The following is an 18,930-nucleotide window of genomic DNA, read 5'->3' on the forward strand; positions in this document are numbered from 1 at the left end:
TTATAGCTATACACCTGTGCCTGTTGGGGTTGACATTACTGTTGTCAGCAAATTTCTTTTTGCATTGAAAACAAGTATGGTTTGGTTTTTAGATTGACAGAGTTTGTATGTGCGTGCAAATGAGATGCCTCTCTAAAGTGCTTGTGGCAGATTTGCCACAAAAACTACAACTGTCTTCATTTGTTTGTTTGTTTGTTTGTTTGCTTAACGCCCAGCCGACCACGAAGAGCCATATCAGGGCGGTGCTGCTTTGACATAATTATAACGTGCGCGGCCACACACAAGACAGAAGTCGCAGCACAGGCTTCATGTCTCACCCAGTCACATTATTCTGATACCGGACCAACCAGTCCTAGCACTAACCCCATAATGCCAGACGCCAGGCGGAGCAGCCACTAGATTGCAATTTTAAAGTCTTAGGTATGACCCAGCCGGGGTTCGAACCCACGACCTCCCGATCACGGGGCGGACGCCTTTCCACTAGGCCAACCGTGCCGGTCACTGTCTTCATGGTGCAGTCTCATGTGTCTTGTTAGAGCTCTGGTGTTACCGTAGCTCTTTCCACAATGCGGGCAAAGCTGTTCAGTACGTTCCGGTTGTGGCCGCTTAGGGGTTGACGTCAGTGGCAGACCAGCACTTGTGCTTGAGGCAACCTCTACCTCACTGCTGACATCCAGAAAACTATCCAGGATAACAGCTGACACCTCCATCTGTTGAGAAAATCCCTGAAAAAGCGTTAAATGTGGCTACACGAAATTCGAATCTCAGCTGAGAAGGGGACCAGCGCGGAACACTTTCAGTCGACATGAGGTGTCCAGCTCGGAACACATGGGTGTCCAGCGCGGAACAAAACTCGACTGATATCGGTTTTGGTTTTACTTCTCGTGCCTCAAAGCCTTGAAGCAGGGTCGGGAAAATGCATCAGCATAACAGCAAGAAACTATAGAACAAACTTATGATACAGAAAAGCTATAAAATGATACCATTCCTTATCATTTTTACATTTTGTCAAGTTTTGACTAAATGTTTTAATGGACTGGGTGGCCGAGTGGTAACGCACTTGCGCTCGGAAGCGAGAGGTTGCGTGTTCAGGCCTGGGTCAGGCCGCAATTTTCTCCCCCCTTTCCTAACCTAGGTGGTGGGTTCAAGTGCTAGTCTTTCGGATGAGACGAAAAACCGAGGTCCCTTCGTGTACACTACATTGGGGTGTGCACGTTAAAGATCCCACGATTGACAAAAGGGTCTTTCCTGGCAAAATTGTATCTATAGGCATTGTATATGTCCATCAAATACCCGTGGGACCTGGAATAAAGTATAAAAAAAAAATTCCATCTCACACGGCATTAATTCTCAGGAAACATGAATACACGCATGCAGGAAAAAAAAATATGGGTAGCGCCGTATGTATGGCAGCTCGCTTTCCCCGGGGAGAAAGCAGCCCGAATTTCCATGAGGGTAACCTCACTGGACTGTAAATCTTATCCAATCCAATCCAACATAGAGGGGGAATCGAGACGAGGGTCGTGGTGTATGTGTGTGTGTGTGTGTGTGCGTGTAGAGCGATTCAGAGTAAACTACTGGACCGATCTTTATGAAATTTGACATGAGAGTTCCTGGGTATAATATCCCCGGACATTTTTTTAATTTTTTCGATAAATGTCTTTGATGACGTCATATCCGGCTTTTTGTAAAAGTTGAGGCGGCACTGTCACACCCTCATTTTTCAATCAAATTGATTGAAATTTTGGCCAAGCAATCTTCGACGAAGGCCGGACTTCGGTATTGCATTTCAGCTTGGTGGCTTAAAAACTAATTGATGACTTTGGTCATTAAAAATGTGAAAATTGTAAAAAAAAAAATTTTTTTATAAAACGATCCAAATTTACGTTCATCATTTTCTGATTCCAAAAACATATAAATATGTTATATTTGGATTAAAAACAAGCTCTAAAAATTTAAAAAATTAAAAATTATGATCAAAATTACATTTTCGAAATCAATTTGAAAACACTTTCATCTTATTCCTCGTCGGTTCCTGATTCCAAAAACATAATAGATATGATATGTTTGGATTAAAAACACGCTCAGAAAGTTAAAATGAAGAGAGGTACAGTAAAGCGTGCTATGAAGCACAGCGCAACCACTACCGCGACAAACAGGCTCGTCACTTTCACTGCCTTTTGCATTAGCGGCGGACTACGTTCAATTTCATTCTGTGAGTTCCACAGCTTGACTAAATGTAGTAATTTCGCCTTACGCAACTTGTTTCATTTTGTTCAGCTTTTGTGCCCAAAAAGCGAAATTCCGCAAGTATTTCAAGCCGATGCGGGTCAAATAATAAACCTAGTCAGATGAAAAAACCCACCCCAGCATTAGACAGACAAATTACTTAGGTTATTAATAAAACCATCCGTTTCCGGATATGAGTTTTTTAGAAGGCATAGTTTGTACTTTAGTGCAGACACTTACGTTTGATTGACACCAGTACCAGCTGAAAACGGGAGTAACAAAGGTCCCAGCTAAAATAAGGCGGAACACAGTCCCCGTGTAAACTGTGTGTGTGTGTGTGTGTGTGTGTGTGTGTGTGTGTGTGTGAGAGAGAGAGAGAATGAGAGAGAGGGATAGAGAGAAAGAGAGAGAGAGAGAGAGAGAGAGAGAGAGAGAGAGAGAGAGAAAGAGAGAGAGGAGAGAGAGAGAGGAGAGAGAGAGAGAGAGAACTCGAACTCGAACTCGAAAACTTTATTACCGAGGGATGATAGCATTAGGTCCATATGGTCCTTTCTTACAGCTAGTCCCTACTATAATACACACATGAAACAAAGAACAAATATGAAGAATTTATAAAAATAAAAAAAAATTAACAATGGGGAAAGGTATAACAAAATAAAAATTAAAAATTCAAAAGTGTGTTTGTTAATGGAAGCATACTATACACTTTCTCTTTTACAGATCCTCACACACACTCGCACAAAGTGTACACCGACTTAGTCGTTAGAGAGGTGCTTTCGGAGCTGTCTTTTAAAAGAAGATAATGACAGACATGACTTGATATTTACAGGTAGTGAATTCCAAAGGAACGCACCAGAATAAGAAAAACTAGTTTTAAACAAATCGATGCGGGGCCTTGACAAGGCAAGGTTATTTCGAGTGTTTGAATAATATGACGGAGATGAATTGAAGAGTTGTATAAGATATGTTGGGGCGTCCTTATAGACGACTTTATACATTAATGAACATTTATTATACAAAAGCTGCTTTTTTAAGCTTAACATCCCCATACTTTTCATCTTTTCCTTTGTAGAAAGAGATGGACTGGGCAGAACTAGTTTAGCAGCTCTACGCTGGAGCGAGTTCAGCTTCTTCAAGTGAACTTCACTACACCCGTCCCATACTATGGAAGCATAATCAATATGGGGTTTTATGTGGGCATTGTAAAATAGTTTTCTTGTGTCTAGATTAATAATGCTTTGTAACTTTGACAAAAGAAACAGGTTTTTAGCAATTTTTTTGCAGATTCCATTGATGTGAGTCTGCCATTTGAGATTATTATCAACAGTAAGTCCCAGTAAACGGTGCTCAGCTACTTGCTCAATGGAGTGCTCATTTAGGGACAGACTCAGTCATTTCTGACCCCCTCCCCCTTCAAGGCCCCCTCCCCTTATATGACCAAAGTCCTTCACAGAGTCTTGTTTTTTATAACGTCTGTAAAGTCACCTCCATTTTGTTTACTCCCTCACCTTCAAGGCCTTATTTTCTCAGACGTCTGAGGTCTTTAAAACCCCCCGCGGGTTAGGGGGAAGAATTTACCCGATGCTCCCCAGCATGTCGTAAGAGGCGACTAACGGATTCTGTTTCTCCTTTTACCCTTGTTAAGTGTTTCTTGTATAGAATATAGTCAATGTTTGTAAAGATTTTAGTCAAGCAGTATGTAAGAAATGTTAAGTTTGTACTGGAAACTTGCATTCTCCCAGTAAGGTCATATATTGTACTACGTTGCAAGCCCCTGGAGCAAATTTTTGATTAGTGCTTTTGTGAACAAGAAACAATTAACAAGTGGCTCTATCCCATCCCCCCCCCTTTCCCCGTCGACCTTGAACGGTTTAAAACGACGTTAAACACCAAAGAAAGAAAAGAAAAGAAAGTATGCTTTAGGCGAGTTGTATGCTCCAGAAATTGCCAAACAAACGAACAGATTTTTTTTATTTACAACGTTCCCATAAACACACATTTTCACTAGTTGCAGCCTTACCATCTGAGTTTTGCAAAGGTTTAGGAAGTATCCAAGACTTAATTTGTTCCGGGAAAGGGTAAGTCTCAAACGCCGAGCACAGTGGAACCTCTCTTTAAAGACCTTTTCTTTCTTCCTTTCTTTATTTGGTGTTTAACGTTGTTTTCAACCACGAAGGTTATATCGCGACGGGGAAAAGGGGGGGGGGGGGGGGGGGGGGATGGGATAGAGCCACTTGTTAATTGTTTCTTGTTCACAAAAGCACTAATCAAAAATTTGCTCCAGGGGCTTGCAACGTAGTACAATATATTACCTTACTGGGAGAATGCAAGTTTCCAGTACAAAGGACTTAACATTTCTTACATACTGCTTGACTAAAATCTTTACAAACATTGACTATATTCTATACAAGAAACACTTAACAAGGGTAAAAGGAGAAACAGAATCCGTTAGTCGCCTCTTACGACATGCTGGGGAGCATCGGGTAAATTCTTCCCCCTAACCCGCGGGGGGAGCCTAAAGCATACCTCAACTTTCCAAAACAATGACTAGCTCAGTAACTGAAAAACATCGTTACTGTCTGCATGAAAATCCAAGCCTAGCAGAAAATGAATGTTAGTGATTTTCTACATCATTGTTGTGCTAACAAACAAAATCTGTCAGCGTCAAATCCGTACTTATCACTGAAAGTTATCACAATTATTACAAGCACTTGCTTGTCTACAGTTTTATCACTGTATGTATGCATTTGATTTGTTGAAGTCTTGATTTGCGTTCAGAAAAACACACACGCCTGCACTCACAAGTGTCATACACACACACCCACACAGAGGGAAAGAAAATTCCATCAGTTAATTATACACAGCATCAATTTATTATAAAAACACAACAACAACAGAACAACCAACATAAACAGTAATCAAAGCAAACCGATTGGCCACAAACCTGTTGCTCAACAACTGCAATGACACTAAGCTGCAGGTCTGACCAGAACAACATGAACCCTAGTCTCTTTAAATGCCAACCACCGTCACTCTATTTCTTATATTATCCTCTGTCTCTTTGCACAATACCTGTTACATTCTCCTGTGTCTCTTTGCGCGATATTTGGTATATTATTCTGTCTTTTTAAGCACAACATTTCTTATCTTTATCCGTTTCAGCTGTCTATGTATGCATCTTGTTAACAATGGTCAGTTCCCGTGGTTATTATTTTTCTACTATGACTCTTAGACCCTCTTGAAAGCTTACAGTTAGTTATGCCCTACACTGTATTATTACATGTTGGTCAATTGTGGTCAACTTGTACTGTTCTTTATGGTCACTAATCCTTCACAGTTGGAGTAACTTCTCACAGCTGTACATGACACACACATTGCACAATATGTTCACTGACCGTTAATATCTGTACAACCATGGACAATTGCCTTTTTTAGTTCACTGACCTATTCACACATGTCAGCAATGATCACTTTCACTAATTACCCCTCTACAAATCAACATGTCAATCAGGGTCCCTTTCTCTTTCAACTGACACTCAAGTCTACGGGGCACCCAAGGTGCATTCAATTCCCTGCCACAACCATAGATGGTAGTCTGCTACAGGTGGACCTCTATACACCAGAATGGTCATGACAAGCACAGCAACTCCACCCAATGATATGCTTTCCAAAGATATGTTTTTCTTTATAAATTAAACAAGAAATCCACAAGAATTTTTATACCAAGTCTTCAATGGAGTCACATCTTCTATGGTAGTAAATGAGATCTAATTTGTTCAAATGAACATAGAAAACTGTGACTGATTATTATCCGCTTGTCTCCACCGTTCATACCAGGCTGCATGCCATCAAGTTACAGAGAGGTCCACCTGTAGCTATCAGTAGTGACTGGGTGCAGCCATAGCGATGACTCAAAGAGCTGTATGATCTACATGTCCAGCTGTATGATCTACATGTCCAGCTGTATGATCTACATGTCCAGCTTAAGTCAGAAGCATTACCCACACATGCACACACTGCAGTAGTAAGTGGAAATCAGTTCACTGTCTGGCTGAACAGGAGTATGTGTCTTTCACATACGGTACTTGTCAAAATGATGTCCCGACATGTGCCTGTTGTTGTGATGGGGAGGGTAGCAAGGGTGCTGATGTCTTTCTTTCTTTCCTTTATTTCTTTATTTGGTGTTTAACGTCGTTTTCAACCGTGAAGGTTATATCGCGACGGGGAGAGGGGGGAGATGGGATAGAGCCACTTGTCAATTGTTTCTTGTTCACAAAAGCACTAAGTGCTGATGTCATTAACGACCAGTAAGCAAATGAGCACTGCACCAAGCATTTCAGCATCTCATCCCTGAAAATAAGTTCTATCCTACTTACTCTTTTAGTTAGTTCAAACATTTCCCTATTGAAATATAATTGTTGAAAACAATCCAAAGCCAGCTAGCTTGCAAAGTACTGTACTCTTGCATCATGACTTCAAGCACCATAGACCAACAATTTCCCAATCATTACTGTAGTACTAACAAAATAAGGAATCCATTATGTTTTATCAATGAAAAAAATCAGGCATGACGACCCCCCACCACCAATTGTCTGGGTGCAGTGCTCATTTACAACTAGTACAACCTGCATCAGTCTTTGATAGACCTGCACTTTTGGTCTGCAAAACCAAACCAAGCAATATTAAATACACTTGTGCAACTGTAACATGGGTTGTGCCATTCCAAATAGTTTGGTTGAATGAACATGACACATCAAGGGAGAACTGATCATGATGGGTCAGGTTGCCAGACTAGGTTCAACGGCCAGGATTTATTAACTATTATTCTCCTGTCCTTTTGCTGCCTTCAATAAGCTCAAAAACCGCTGACAACACTGTTCCGTTGTTTTTGTGTGGTTTGTTTGTGCATTGTTCATTTTTACATTTAGTCAAGTTTTCACTAAATGTTTTAACATAGAGGGGAAATCGAGACGAGGGTCGTGGTGTGTGTGTGTGTGTGTCTGTCTGTGCGTGTGTAGAGCGATTCAGAGTAAACTACTGGACCGATGTTTATGAAATTTTACATGAGAGTTCCTGGGTATGATATCCCCAGACGTTTTTTTTATTTTTTTCGATAAATGTCTTTTATGACGTCATATCCGGCTTTTTGTAAAAGTTGAGGCGGCACTGTCACACCTTCATTTTTCAATCAAATTGATTGAAATTTTGGCCAAGCAATCTTCGACGAAGGCCGGACTTCGGTATTGCATTTCAGCATGGAGGCTTAAAAATTAATTTATGACTTTGGTTATTAAAAATCTGAAAATTGTAATTAAAATTATTTTTTATATAAAATGATCCAAAATTACTTTTATTTTATTCTTCATCATGTTCTGATTCCAAAAACATATAAATATGTTATATTCGGATTAAAAACAACCCCTGAAAATTAAAAATATAAAAATTATGATCAAAATTAAATTTCCGAAATAGTTTTAAAAACAATTTCATCTTATTCCTTGTCGGTTCCTGATTCCAAAACCATATAGGTATGATATGTTTGGATTAAAAACACGCTCAGAAAGTTAAAACGAAGAGAGGTACAGTAAAGCATGCTATGCAGCGCAGCGCAACCGCTACCGCGTTAAACAGGCTCGTCACTTTCCCTGCCTTTTGCACTAGCGGCGGACTACGGTCATTGTGAAAAAATGCAGTGCGTTCAGTTTCATTCTGTGAGTTCCACAGCTTGACTAAATGTAGTAATTTCGCCTTACGCGACTTGTTATTCATTATCGTGACTTTTACATACCATAGTGAAAACGTATTAACAATACATGTCCCCTATTGGCCTGTGCTGCCACGGGTGGCGTTAAATCTGAATTTCAACGTTGCATGCCACACACAACTCAATCTGGAATATTCAGTTCTGAACATGTCAACTTACTGTTTTATCAAGCGTTTGTGCATTTAAAAACATTGAGCACTTTTGAAAGAGCATTCCCAAACCAGCGCATGCTACATTTTCAAGATGGTACTCGTTCAGCCCCATTAACCCAACTGAAATTAGTTACTAGCTTAGACCACTTTTCAGTTCAAAATGCATGTTTCAAAAAGATCCCCATGAAAAGAATATACTGTGAAAATGGCTACATTTAATGTCAGGTTGAGAAAACAAATGAGGTGGTCTGGCAACCTTTTATCATCCTAGTTCTCACCCTTCCCCATCACAAAACGGGTCTCTTGAAAATTCAAAATATCCATGGTGACAAGCAATGTCACGATTCTGGTTGGTGGTGTCACAAACCAGCCTTGTTGTCAGTCAGACCGCTAGATTCGACTGGTAAAAAACTAATTTTAGTATGTACACAAATAAAAATGCTGTCACATCAAGTCAAAAGCAAGTTTGTCAAAAATGAATACAGTCATGCCACAACTTTAGTGTATCAAGTGGTGTTGAGTTAGCAAGGTGTCGAGTTAGCAAGTCAAGAGAACCCTGTACATGTTCATACAGCATGTCCCTATTACTCATCGAAAATGACAACACATAGAAATGCATGGAGGGTTCTCAGAGCAGGCTAGTAGTCAGTACCAATCTTCAGACAGAAACTCAAAGGTGTCAACCACTGATACAAACCTTGAATGACAGAGCTCTGGGAAAAATCTGGGACCCTGTGAGCATGTTTTTGTGCAGTTGGTTTCCAGAGCGCTAGCTGTCACAAATATCTCTGCCAACTTATGAGACGAAACAGTACAGACTGATCACTGTCTCTGATACACCAGCGTGCATGTCCCTAAGGAGTAACTTCTCTCTATGGTCTGTCAGCAAAACACATACATTTCTGGCTTGTCCTGGCAGTAGAGCAGAGACCGTACATGACTGGCTGGCAGACAATTCGCGCACTCTTTCAGCTCTGGTTAGTCAAGGAACAGCGCATTAAAGAGACAAAATTGCTGACCTGCGATACTATATGCCTCTGTGCCGCCAGGTGATCAGACAGCACAGTATAGACCAGTACTCCTTTCCTCATTGACAATGAAATAAAACAGTCTCCATACTGCCATCAAGCCACAGTATAGACCAGTACTCCTTTCCTCATTGACAATGAAATAAAACAGTCTCCATACTGCCATCAAGCCACGGTACAGACCAGCATGTGCTTTTTTGTTTTGTTTTTCAGCCTGAACATTCTCGACAGCATAGCAATGATTTAACGGTGTTGTGGTTGACTGTTGGCCGACCGGACAGTTTAGCCAGTTTGGGTTTGAGCAAGCAGGTCACACTGAGGAAAGAAGCGCACCAGCATTTCTTACTACTCTTTCTTCAAGTGTACAAGAAAAAATATGGCCTAAATCCCAGCAGTTGCCTTTATCAAAGTTTTGTGTTTCTTTACCTCCTTCATCCACAGTTCGGCCTTCTATCCCTCTCCTCCATCCTGTTTCAGTCAACAGTTTTATACAGGTAATCCCCCCCCTTAAAATTAAATTATTCACGAGTACTCATTACAACATGTACCCCTCAACTGATTCAAATTAAAGTTAAAAAAAAAGATCATTTAGAAATCTCCTCGCCCACCCACTTGATTCAAAACCAAAACCTGATACACCATCTCTGTAACACAGAATGTAGCAATGCTGGCCCCCATTTTCCATGCAACATTCTCAGGGCTGTTACACATTCTGCTGCACATGCTTGCCTGCCCAAATCCACACCAGAGTAGCTGTCCAATCTGCCTCACGAAAAGACATGTACGCTTTAACATGCTCAATTTGTTCAAAGTGTCGTCAGTTGGACTAACATGGCCAGGTTATTGTGGCAGGAAGTACAGAGATTAGAACCCCTGGAGCCATCTTGTCAGTGACTTTGGACTAAAAATAGAGAAGGCTGAGAACTGCGGAACTCACTGCTCAGTAACAACTTGCATGAAACAAAATCTGCTACTCTAAATTCTTGGTGTTTATTTTCATCAAAATGAAATAACCCTGCTTTGGAAAATAAACCAAGAGAAACAGCTTGACAAACTTTCTATTATTTACCCCCCCCCCCCCCCCCTCTTCTTCAAAGGATGCCACTTTCACCTTTTCCTGATTATTCCAAATTGAATTCAAAGACCTCATTGAAAAGCGTAGTTTGAATCTCAACCGAATTTAACTTGAAAATCGAGCTTTTCTCTTTCTTTTCTAACTACAGGGATGTTGTTAGGCATCAACAGGCACTAACATGAAAAATAGAATTAATTTCAAATTGTCAACAACTTTGCTGTCATTTCCGCATATTGGGGTAAAGTTTATGTTAAGGACGGACCTAATCTTCTGCAAACTGCCAAACCTTTATGGCCATTTCAGCAAAATTGACCTTAAAAAGAAATCTCTGAAGAAAGAGGCTTAATTTACAAAAGTGGCGCTTACAGGCAACGGGTGTAAGTCTGTCTCTCTCTGAATCCGAAACAATTTCATCAGGACGAAATAACCCTGCCCAATAACCTGGCTGTCAGAACTGTTTATGTACAATGAAACTGAATAGACAGTCCAGTGATAGTCAAAGTTGCAGTGCAGCAAACTTTTCATGGGTTTGCCTGAAACGTGATCGGGATCAACGCTCAGGGCTTTTGTCATCAATGAGCCAAACATGGTAATCAAATCCGAAACACTTGGAACTTTACACAAACTACAATGAATCTCCAACCAATATCATGACACAAGTCTAACTACTGTGGTACACAAGAGAATACACACTAAAAGACTTAGTCGCTCACACAAAGCGACAAGCCCACAAACACGAGAACATGTTACAAATTACTTTCTTTATATTTTTGTGTTCAACTTTCAAAGATAAAAAGTGCTTGAAATGATACAATTTCTACAAAATACTGAACTTTCATTTAGACGATACTCTGTTAACGATGGCACCACAGACATTCTCATCAGTACACAACTGATTTTTGGCTCACGTAAGTGTAGCCTATGCGATGATAAACTTTGTCTGTCTGTGCGTGCGTGCGTGCGTGCGTATGTATGTGTGTATGTCTGTGGTAGAAACTTTAACATTTCCGAGTCTATGGATTACGTCAGTCTCGGTCAAAAGTGTTCGACGTGTGTGATAGAAACTATTTGAAGACGTCACATTATGACGTAAGAGGGTTAGACGTCACGCAAAGGAATTACTGAAAGTCTCGGTCATTGTTATTGTGAGCGGGCCGAGACTTCTTGGCAGATCCAGGGTCTCGCTTTCTTGCATATAGTTTCACCTATGCTTACTGTGTGTGTGTGTGTGTGTGTGTGTGTGTGTGTGTGTGTGTGTGTGTGTGTGTGTGTGTGTGTGTGTGACGGAGTGATTGAGTTTGTGTTACTGTTTGTCGATTTCTTACGTGAGCCTTGAAGGCTTCGCCTCTTGTTTTCATTAGATTCTGCATGGTGCACTGACCCCTTTGTCAAAGGGTGTAAAAATGCACTAATGGAAACTCAGTATTTCAAACTAAAGCTTTGACACAATCTAACTTTAGATCAAAAAAGTCTATTTAAAGTACAAAATCAACATGCATCACATATTTTACAAAGAAGTCAAAAGCTGTGATTTTAGTTTTCACACTCACACATAAAAAGACCTGAAATCATCTTCTAACCCAAAAAAAAGTATATTTTATGTCTTGTGTAAAAAGAAAAAGAAAAAAAGATGATGTTATATTTGCTGTTCATTTATTTGGCAATACAATGACTTACTCTACATTCCAATGAAAGTTGTGAAGTCTTATTTTCTATGGCCATAAAGCGATACAGTAAAACCTGTCAAATAAGGACACCCTTGGGACCAGACACTTTCACTTCCGTTCCGCCGACGTTCCACGCGTTGGATTGGCTGCCTTGGAACTCTAGCAGCCAATCAAATGCGTCGACTTAAAACACTCACCAAGAATAGACTCTATCGGTATTCCAAGCTCTCGTAATCTCTCGCAAACTTCAGAGCATAGCAAAGCATGCGGTACAGCGATCTCGTGCGAGCTGCACAAGCCAAGGTTCGAAGTTCTCGCGATGTTCAAAGCATAACAAAAAGCGTGTCTTGCGAGAGCTGCTCAGATACCGAATAATATCAACTGATCGATTTATCGTCTTCTTCGTCGATCGAACTTCCCAGCTTGCTGTGGATGTCCGTATTTAGCAGGTATATGACTTATTATGGACCCAAAATACGTGTCCGCGTCCGTAATGCCGAGGTGGCCGTAACGTACAGGTGTTTTACAGTGTAAAGCATTCCGTGCCGAGACTGACTGTCCGTATTCTGCGAGTGTCCGCTAAGTCCAGTGACCGTATTTGACAGTTTTCACATCTTTGTGTACACACGTTTTGTGTCTCTTTCTTTTTAAAAACATGTTCAATATTCAACCCTGTACAACACAAAGAATTAACATTACTTTGCAAAAAATCAAACTTCTAAAGCAAAAATAAAAGATTACACAAAGCTTTATAAACAGAAACCTTTTCTCAACCAAAACGTATCATCAAGTTCAATACAATTCTTTGAGTTTTTGCAAGTACTGTCAAAAGTTCAAAGTTCCACCAATATGCTAAGTTTCCGTCTACATTAATCTGCAGTTAATTTGCCTAATCAATTAGCAAGAATATGCCTCCATGGCCTTACACCTGGTCTAGAAAATCAAATCACATCTTCACAGCAGTAATGACATAGCAGAAGATGCTCACAAAGTTTCTTCCCTCTCCTTTCCAGAAGGAATTGCAGTGAATTTGTGCAGTACTATATTTGGCCCTATCTCAGCTAGTTTCCATGAGGTGGTGAGTCTGAAAAGATGACAGTTCCCAAATACAACTCAGAAACATCCGGGGGTGCTAGATATTACAGCACAATCCTTTGACCAGGTGAAAAACTGCCTGGCACAGAACGTCCTTTTAGCACTCCACAGAGATGTTAACCCAGTATGGGATTCGAAGTGTACATAGCCACAGAATGATCATGTCAAAAGAAATCCTGTTCCGGTTTCTTTCTCTTGATGCTTAGGCGTGTTCGCTCATTTAAGTTCGCTGGTGTTTGCAAGTCTGTTCCTCAGAACTCAGGAGTTGGATACGCCAACTTTTCACTGCAAACTGGCTGCTCATGAGAGATAGCAACATTTGGCGCTTTCAAAAGAACTTATAGGGAAGAAAATCATTACTAAAACAACAGCTTTTTGCATGAGTCAAAACAAAACTTTGTTAAAAATCTAATGTTGGCACCAAATGTTGCTTCCATCAAGGCAATATTTATATAAAAAAAAAAAAAGAAAAAAAAAAAAGGAATAAGCACGGACTTTGTTCCTTAGGATTGGATAGAACCAGTCACAGACCATGCATTCGTGCTTTGCTGAATGTAACTGCAAGCACTGTCCAAATATTTTGTGTTAGGTTAACTTGACCCAAACCTGTGATCATTTTTACAACAATGTTGTAATGAGTGGATCTGTCAAACAATTAACCTCACAGTTCACATTAACTGTTGTACACGCACACACACTGTGTACGAGGAGAAAAACGACGGCTGAAGTAGAGCAACCATCAACCCATAAAACCAAAAAGTATCAATCGAAAAAGAGAAAGCCAAGACCAAACCTTGGCCAACAATTTCAAGTGTTGTGCACAGAAGAAAGTGTGCATGGAAAAGAAAGAGATGAGAAGTACAGACATACTTCCCAAAACAGTCAAAAATATCCAAAAAATGTGCAGGTACTTTCAAAAATGCACAAAAACACCAAAACTCATTTGTGAAATACTTGTTCAAGAAAAACTTTGAAAGAGATGAAGAAGAGAGAAAAATAAAAGAAATCATGTACAAGGAGACGCGAAAATGTTTAACCGAGTGAGAGCATAGTTGGTCTTTCCTTGCTGTTGTTGAAATGTCCTTCATTTTCTCGTCTCAGATGAAGCTCGCAAGCTTGATCTCATATTGGTAAGTAAGTCACATGCGATCCAAGTCAGTTGGTGGACTTGGCAGTTTCAGTTTGACAGTCAGTCAGTCACTCGGTGTGACCAAGCAAATGCTCTCATATCCATGGAGGTCACAGGGTGACCAACTTGAGGACTGTCTCTCACCTCAAGTGATTGTATGTTGTTTCCGTTATTCAGTGTGGGGGGTTCCATTCTCAGTCCAATATAAGTCATCAGTCATGTTTGTTTCGAGGGGCGCAGTGCAAGAGGCAGGTCAACGTCAGTTTGTTCAAAGGGCACCGGCAGTTCACTATTTATCCCAAACTAGCCTTGGACACCTTATGCAATGCAAAGATAAGCGTAACTGAACATTCTGACTGTTTCAGCATAGCATTCAAGTGCTTGGAGCAGAATCTCATTTTGGGAAATGCAGTCAGAATTTAACCTTCAGCTTCTCTGGGCACAAGTCTCTACCATCTCGAAACACCCAAAGTAACTAACTTACGTCAACTTGCCTCTTGCAAAGACCGGAGCAATTTTCCAGTTATCAAGTTTGTCAGCAGCAGGCAAAATGTCAAGCAATTGTCAGGGAGACAGGGAAGTGTGGGTGCACTAGACTAACGACCTCAAGCCTTCACTACGCAATAGCTATCTTTGGCACTTGCACTCTCCAGCCTTACAGCGGCACAGAGATCTCGCAAAATGAGCCGACAACGGAACGTCACCTCTGAGGCTGAGCTCATGCCAATCTAAATTTATGGCAGAAACTAGGCTCTTGCACATGCACAAGAACACGATTCTTATAGTTCACTCTCACATGTTGTTCCTCATTCACACAGACAAAATGGCAGTTTAAGTAGCGGTCCAGTCCGCAGCAGTATTTCCTTGTACGCTGACACAACCTTGATCTAAAGCACACGCAACTTAGAATATTTAAACACACCCACAACTACACAGCCGATTTGAACTGTCACTATCACACAAGAGATTTTCTGCAGCCAAAGTGCCAATCCTGTTGATGTTTCCTTCACAGTCTGACGCTCTGTTCCACTTTTCCTTCGCTCGCCGCTCTTGTACAACTTGTCCCGCAGAAGACCGCTCATTCAGCAGCTTTTGTACTATCTCACACACTACTCCACAAATCACGCACACACCACTACACAGTCACACACACTGCTAACCTGTCACGCACACACACACACACTGACATCACACGCTACTAAGCAGAACCAGTCTACTCCCCGTTGACAATTTGTTCTTTGGGTTTGGGCACTATGCCCACCTTGACTTTGGCCTTACTGTCCGAGTCACTACCACTCAGCTGGGGTGGGCCAGCTTTGTTCTGTGCGGTGGAGGAGGAGGAGGGGGTGGGAGGGGGCCGGCGGGCTGGCCTTTGCTCTTTGGGCACTACCTGCTGACTGTCCGACTTGGAGCCCTTGGCAGACCCGTCCTCCCCACCTCCCCCGTTTGTCGTCGGAGGTGGATTGCGAGGTGCACCCCCGTTCGTGTTGGCTAACGATGGCGCGCCACCCTCCTCCTTCACCGGGTTTGGGGGTCGGTTGGGGTTCTGGCCGCCCCTCCCCCCGCGTTCCCCCTGTCTGGCTCCCCGGTCAGAGCGGTAGTTGGAGACGCTGGTGTCTGTTTCTGTGCCCGACGCAGCGCTGTTGGTGCCCCGTATCCTGTTCCTCCGCCGCCGTCTCCTCCTGTCTCGACGGCGATCATCTGAAAGAGAGCAATGTTAGATTACGACTTGTTACGACAGCCATGTCTATACATTTTGCTTCTAAAACATATTGGGGCATATACATTCTGACACTAAACTCATAAGTGGATGTGGGGTCCAAAGCTCTGCCTGAACTTTTTTTGCTGCAACTGTTCCTGGATCCTTGCTTCAGACCTGTATTTTCTTCCCGCAGAGACCTTTCAGAAAGACGTCATTCCTGATTCTTGCAGACCCCCACGCAATTCCACACTGAAGGTGTTTTCAAACCAGGACCCCCCCTTGACACCTCTCTCCGACACCTCACCATCCGACAAGATTTGACGTCTTGTGTTTGTGAATCTATGTCAGGATTATTTATTGTAGATCTCTGATCTTTCTTTATTTGGTGTTTAACGTCGTTTTCAACCACGAAGGTTATATCGCGACGAGGGAAAGGGGGGAGATGGGATAGGGGAAAGGGGGGAGATGGGATAGAGCCACTTGTTAAGTGTTTCTTTTTCACAAAAGCACTAATCAAAAAATTGCTCCAGGGGCTTGCAACGTAGTACAATATATGACCTTACTGGGAGAATGCAAGTTTCCAGCACAAAGGACTAAACATTTCTTACATACTGCTTGACTAAAATCTTTACAAACATTGACTATATTCTATACAAGAACCACTTAACAAGGGTAATAAGTGAAGAATTTTATGGGTGAGAAAAGGAAAGTAAAAGGACTTTGGGGAGGCAGAAATAAAGAAACAAGAAAAAGATCCTAATTAGGTTCACGGCATCGAGAGTGATGCAACCTTCTCTCAGAAGTTAGTGGAGAAGGCTCCCCCATCCACCACCCGGCGGACGCGCCTCTACGCCAATTAGGGGGCGCGAGGACAGAAAGAAGAGAGAGAAAGAAAGTTACCATCTTGACTGTTGACACTAGCGTTGTCTAATACTGTATCATCATCATCTGTCATTCGTCGACGTGACCTGACGTCTCGAGACTCCTCGTCATCATAGTTAACTGCAAAAGAAATCCACACAACAGCTATCAACATTCACTCCGAAAAGTGTGTTTCCTACTTATTTTAGATGCAAAAGTTTCTTTGCCACTTATCAAAGCTGGTTTTATGATTTCTATCAGAAAGTAATTCCAAAACTTTCCTATACACCCTGACACACACACAAATTAAATCAACAAAACATCTTTCCCAACATGGTAAGTTTCCAGAGCAAGCTAAGTTTGGAATTAATTCATCAAACATAGACAACGTCCTTCAGTTAAAACATGCATACAAACAATTAATCACCTGTGTTATTAGATCCCTTCATCACCTCATTTTCTTCCAACGTTTGTTTAGGCAATAGAAGACCACACACACACAAGACACACAGAACACCTACACGAGCGAGGCCCTTGACCCTGATGGTAAGGATTGTTGTTGTCATGATGGTAACCGTCGTCATAGCCACCGCGGTGGGGTCGTCGGTCGTACCTATTCCCACCGTAATCTGAGGCAGAGAGGAGAAGCAAGCGTCTACTGACCGATCATGCAAGACAGAGCACGGCCCTCAACTAACAGTCCATGTTAAAATGTTAATATGATGCTATGCTGCAATCACCAGACACGTCTTAACATCAACAATCAATCAATCAATCAATATGAGGCTTATATCGCGCGTATTCCGTGGGTACAGTTCTAAGCGCAGGGATTTTATTTATTTTTTTATTTTTATTTTATGCAATTTATATCGCGCACATATTCAAGGCGCAGGGATTTATTTATGCCGTGTGAGATGGAATTTTTTTTACACAATACGTCACACATTCACATCGGCCAGCAGATCGCAGCCATTTCGGCGCATATCCTACTTTTCACGGCCTATTATTCCAAGTCACACGGGTATTTTGGTGGACATTTTTATCTATGCCTATACAATTTTGCCAGGAAAGACCCTTTTGTCAATCGTGGGATCTTTAAAGTGCACACCCCAATGTAGTGAACACCTATTTATATTAACAACGAACAACAGCAACCACTGGTAAATCAGTAAAAGAATATGAATGAAAATGAATCCAGCTCAAAACATGTGGATAATACCTACAGCAACATGTCCCTAATCCCTAGGCTACTTCACATCTTGCAAAAAACACCCCAAACCTGGATAAGTACTTTTTAAATGAGAAAAAAGAACAACCTAAAGATAAATGGATGCAGGTACAATTACATCTAAATACACACAGACATAAAAACTGAATCCACTACCCCTCTCCCCCCACTTATGTTTACTCTCATGTTTGCATCATTCTAACAATAAAATAAAGAAAGGATGACTAAAATGCAACACAATCCAGTATACTAGACAATTTCAAAGCAACATCAGTGCCATGTTTCCTGCGCGGAGGGTGGGGTTGGGGCAGAGAAGCACTGTTACTGTTAGTAATCAAACATTTCTGTGGAATCCACCTTCATAAGCAACGCATTATCTCATTCAACGAATGAACCAAACAAGCACATTCACAACACACAAACACAAAGAAAAGGCACCGCAACAGGGCGGCGTAGGGAATCTGCTCTGCGTAGCATTCAAAGAAAATATATTTAAATAGTACAAGTAATTTCCTTTTCTTAAATACAATTTTCATTCCTTTGTAACCTTGTTAGAGGGGACAAAAGTGAGCGAGTGTTATTGTCAAGGCAGGTTTTCAACATCTAGTGCTAATCTTGGGCAACATGCTATTCAACACAAGTCTGTTCTTCCAACAGCTCATTGCATTCCTCTGCTGTTCCTTAACAATACTCACCAGTCAATCACTTCTAACTGATTAGTGACAATCAAGTGCAACAAGCAGGTTAATCCAGCCAAACGTCAGTGACAACAAATCTTTAGCCAGTCAGTGTCATGGAAACTGGTCTCATAAACAACCCTTATCCAATCACAGCAGGCAAGAGCTAGGCAAGTCATCTCCATCCTAATTCCTTCTACAAGAGCGTCCACACAAACTCAGAACCCTGGTACAGTACCACAGACATTGCACCTGTAGCTCATCCTCACTATTCTTGGTGCCAGAAATAGACCTGGCAATGCCAAGAGTGGGCAGTCAACTCA

General features: G+C 41.5%; 1 protein-coding gene across 8 annotated transcripts in view; it reads right to left on the minus strand.

Moving 5' to 3' along the window:
* Positions 1-5,079: 5,079 nt before the first annotated feature.
* LOC138945619 (RNA-binding protein FXR1-like) overlaps positions 5,080-18,930 on the minus strand; it is a 41,554-nt gene continuing 27,703 nt past the window's right edge. For 6 of the 8 annotated variants that reach the window (XM_070317083.1, XM_070317082.1, XM_070317080.1 and 3 more), the window contains 3 exons: positions 17,224-17,331; positions 16,742-16,843; positions 5,080-15,840 (listed from right to left, as the gene is read on the minus strand). In XM_070317083.1, coding sequence (XP_070173184.1) covers positions 15,353-15,840; positions 16,742-16,843; positions 17,224-17,331 — 698 coding nt within the window. In that variant the 3' untranslated portion in view covers positions 5,080-15,352. The remainder of the gene's footprint in view (positions 15,841-16,741; positions 16,844-17,223; positions 17,332-18,930) is intronic. The other 2 variants (XM_070317086.1, XM_070317084.1) reach the window with 1 other exon arrangement.

Source organism: Littorina saxatilis, linkage group LG13, assembly GCF_037325665.1.
Source record: "Littorina saxatilis isolate snail1 linkage group LG13, US_GU_Lsax_2.0, whole genome shotgun sequence".
In the NCBI taxonomy this organism is placed as follows: Eukaryota; Metazoa; Mollusca; class Gastropoda; order Littorinimorpha; family Littorinidae; genus Littorina; species Littorina saxatilis.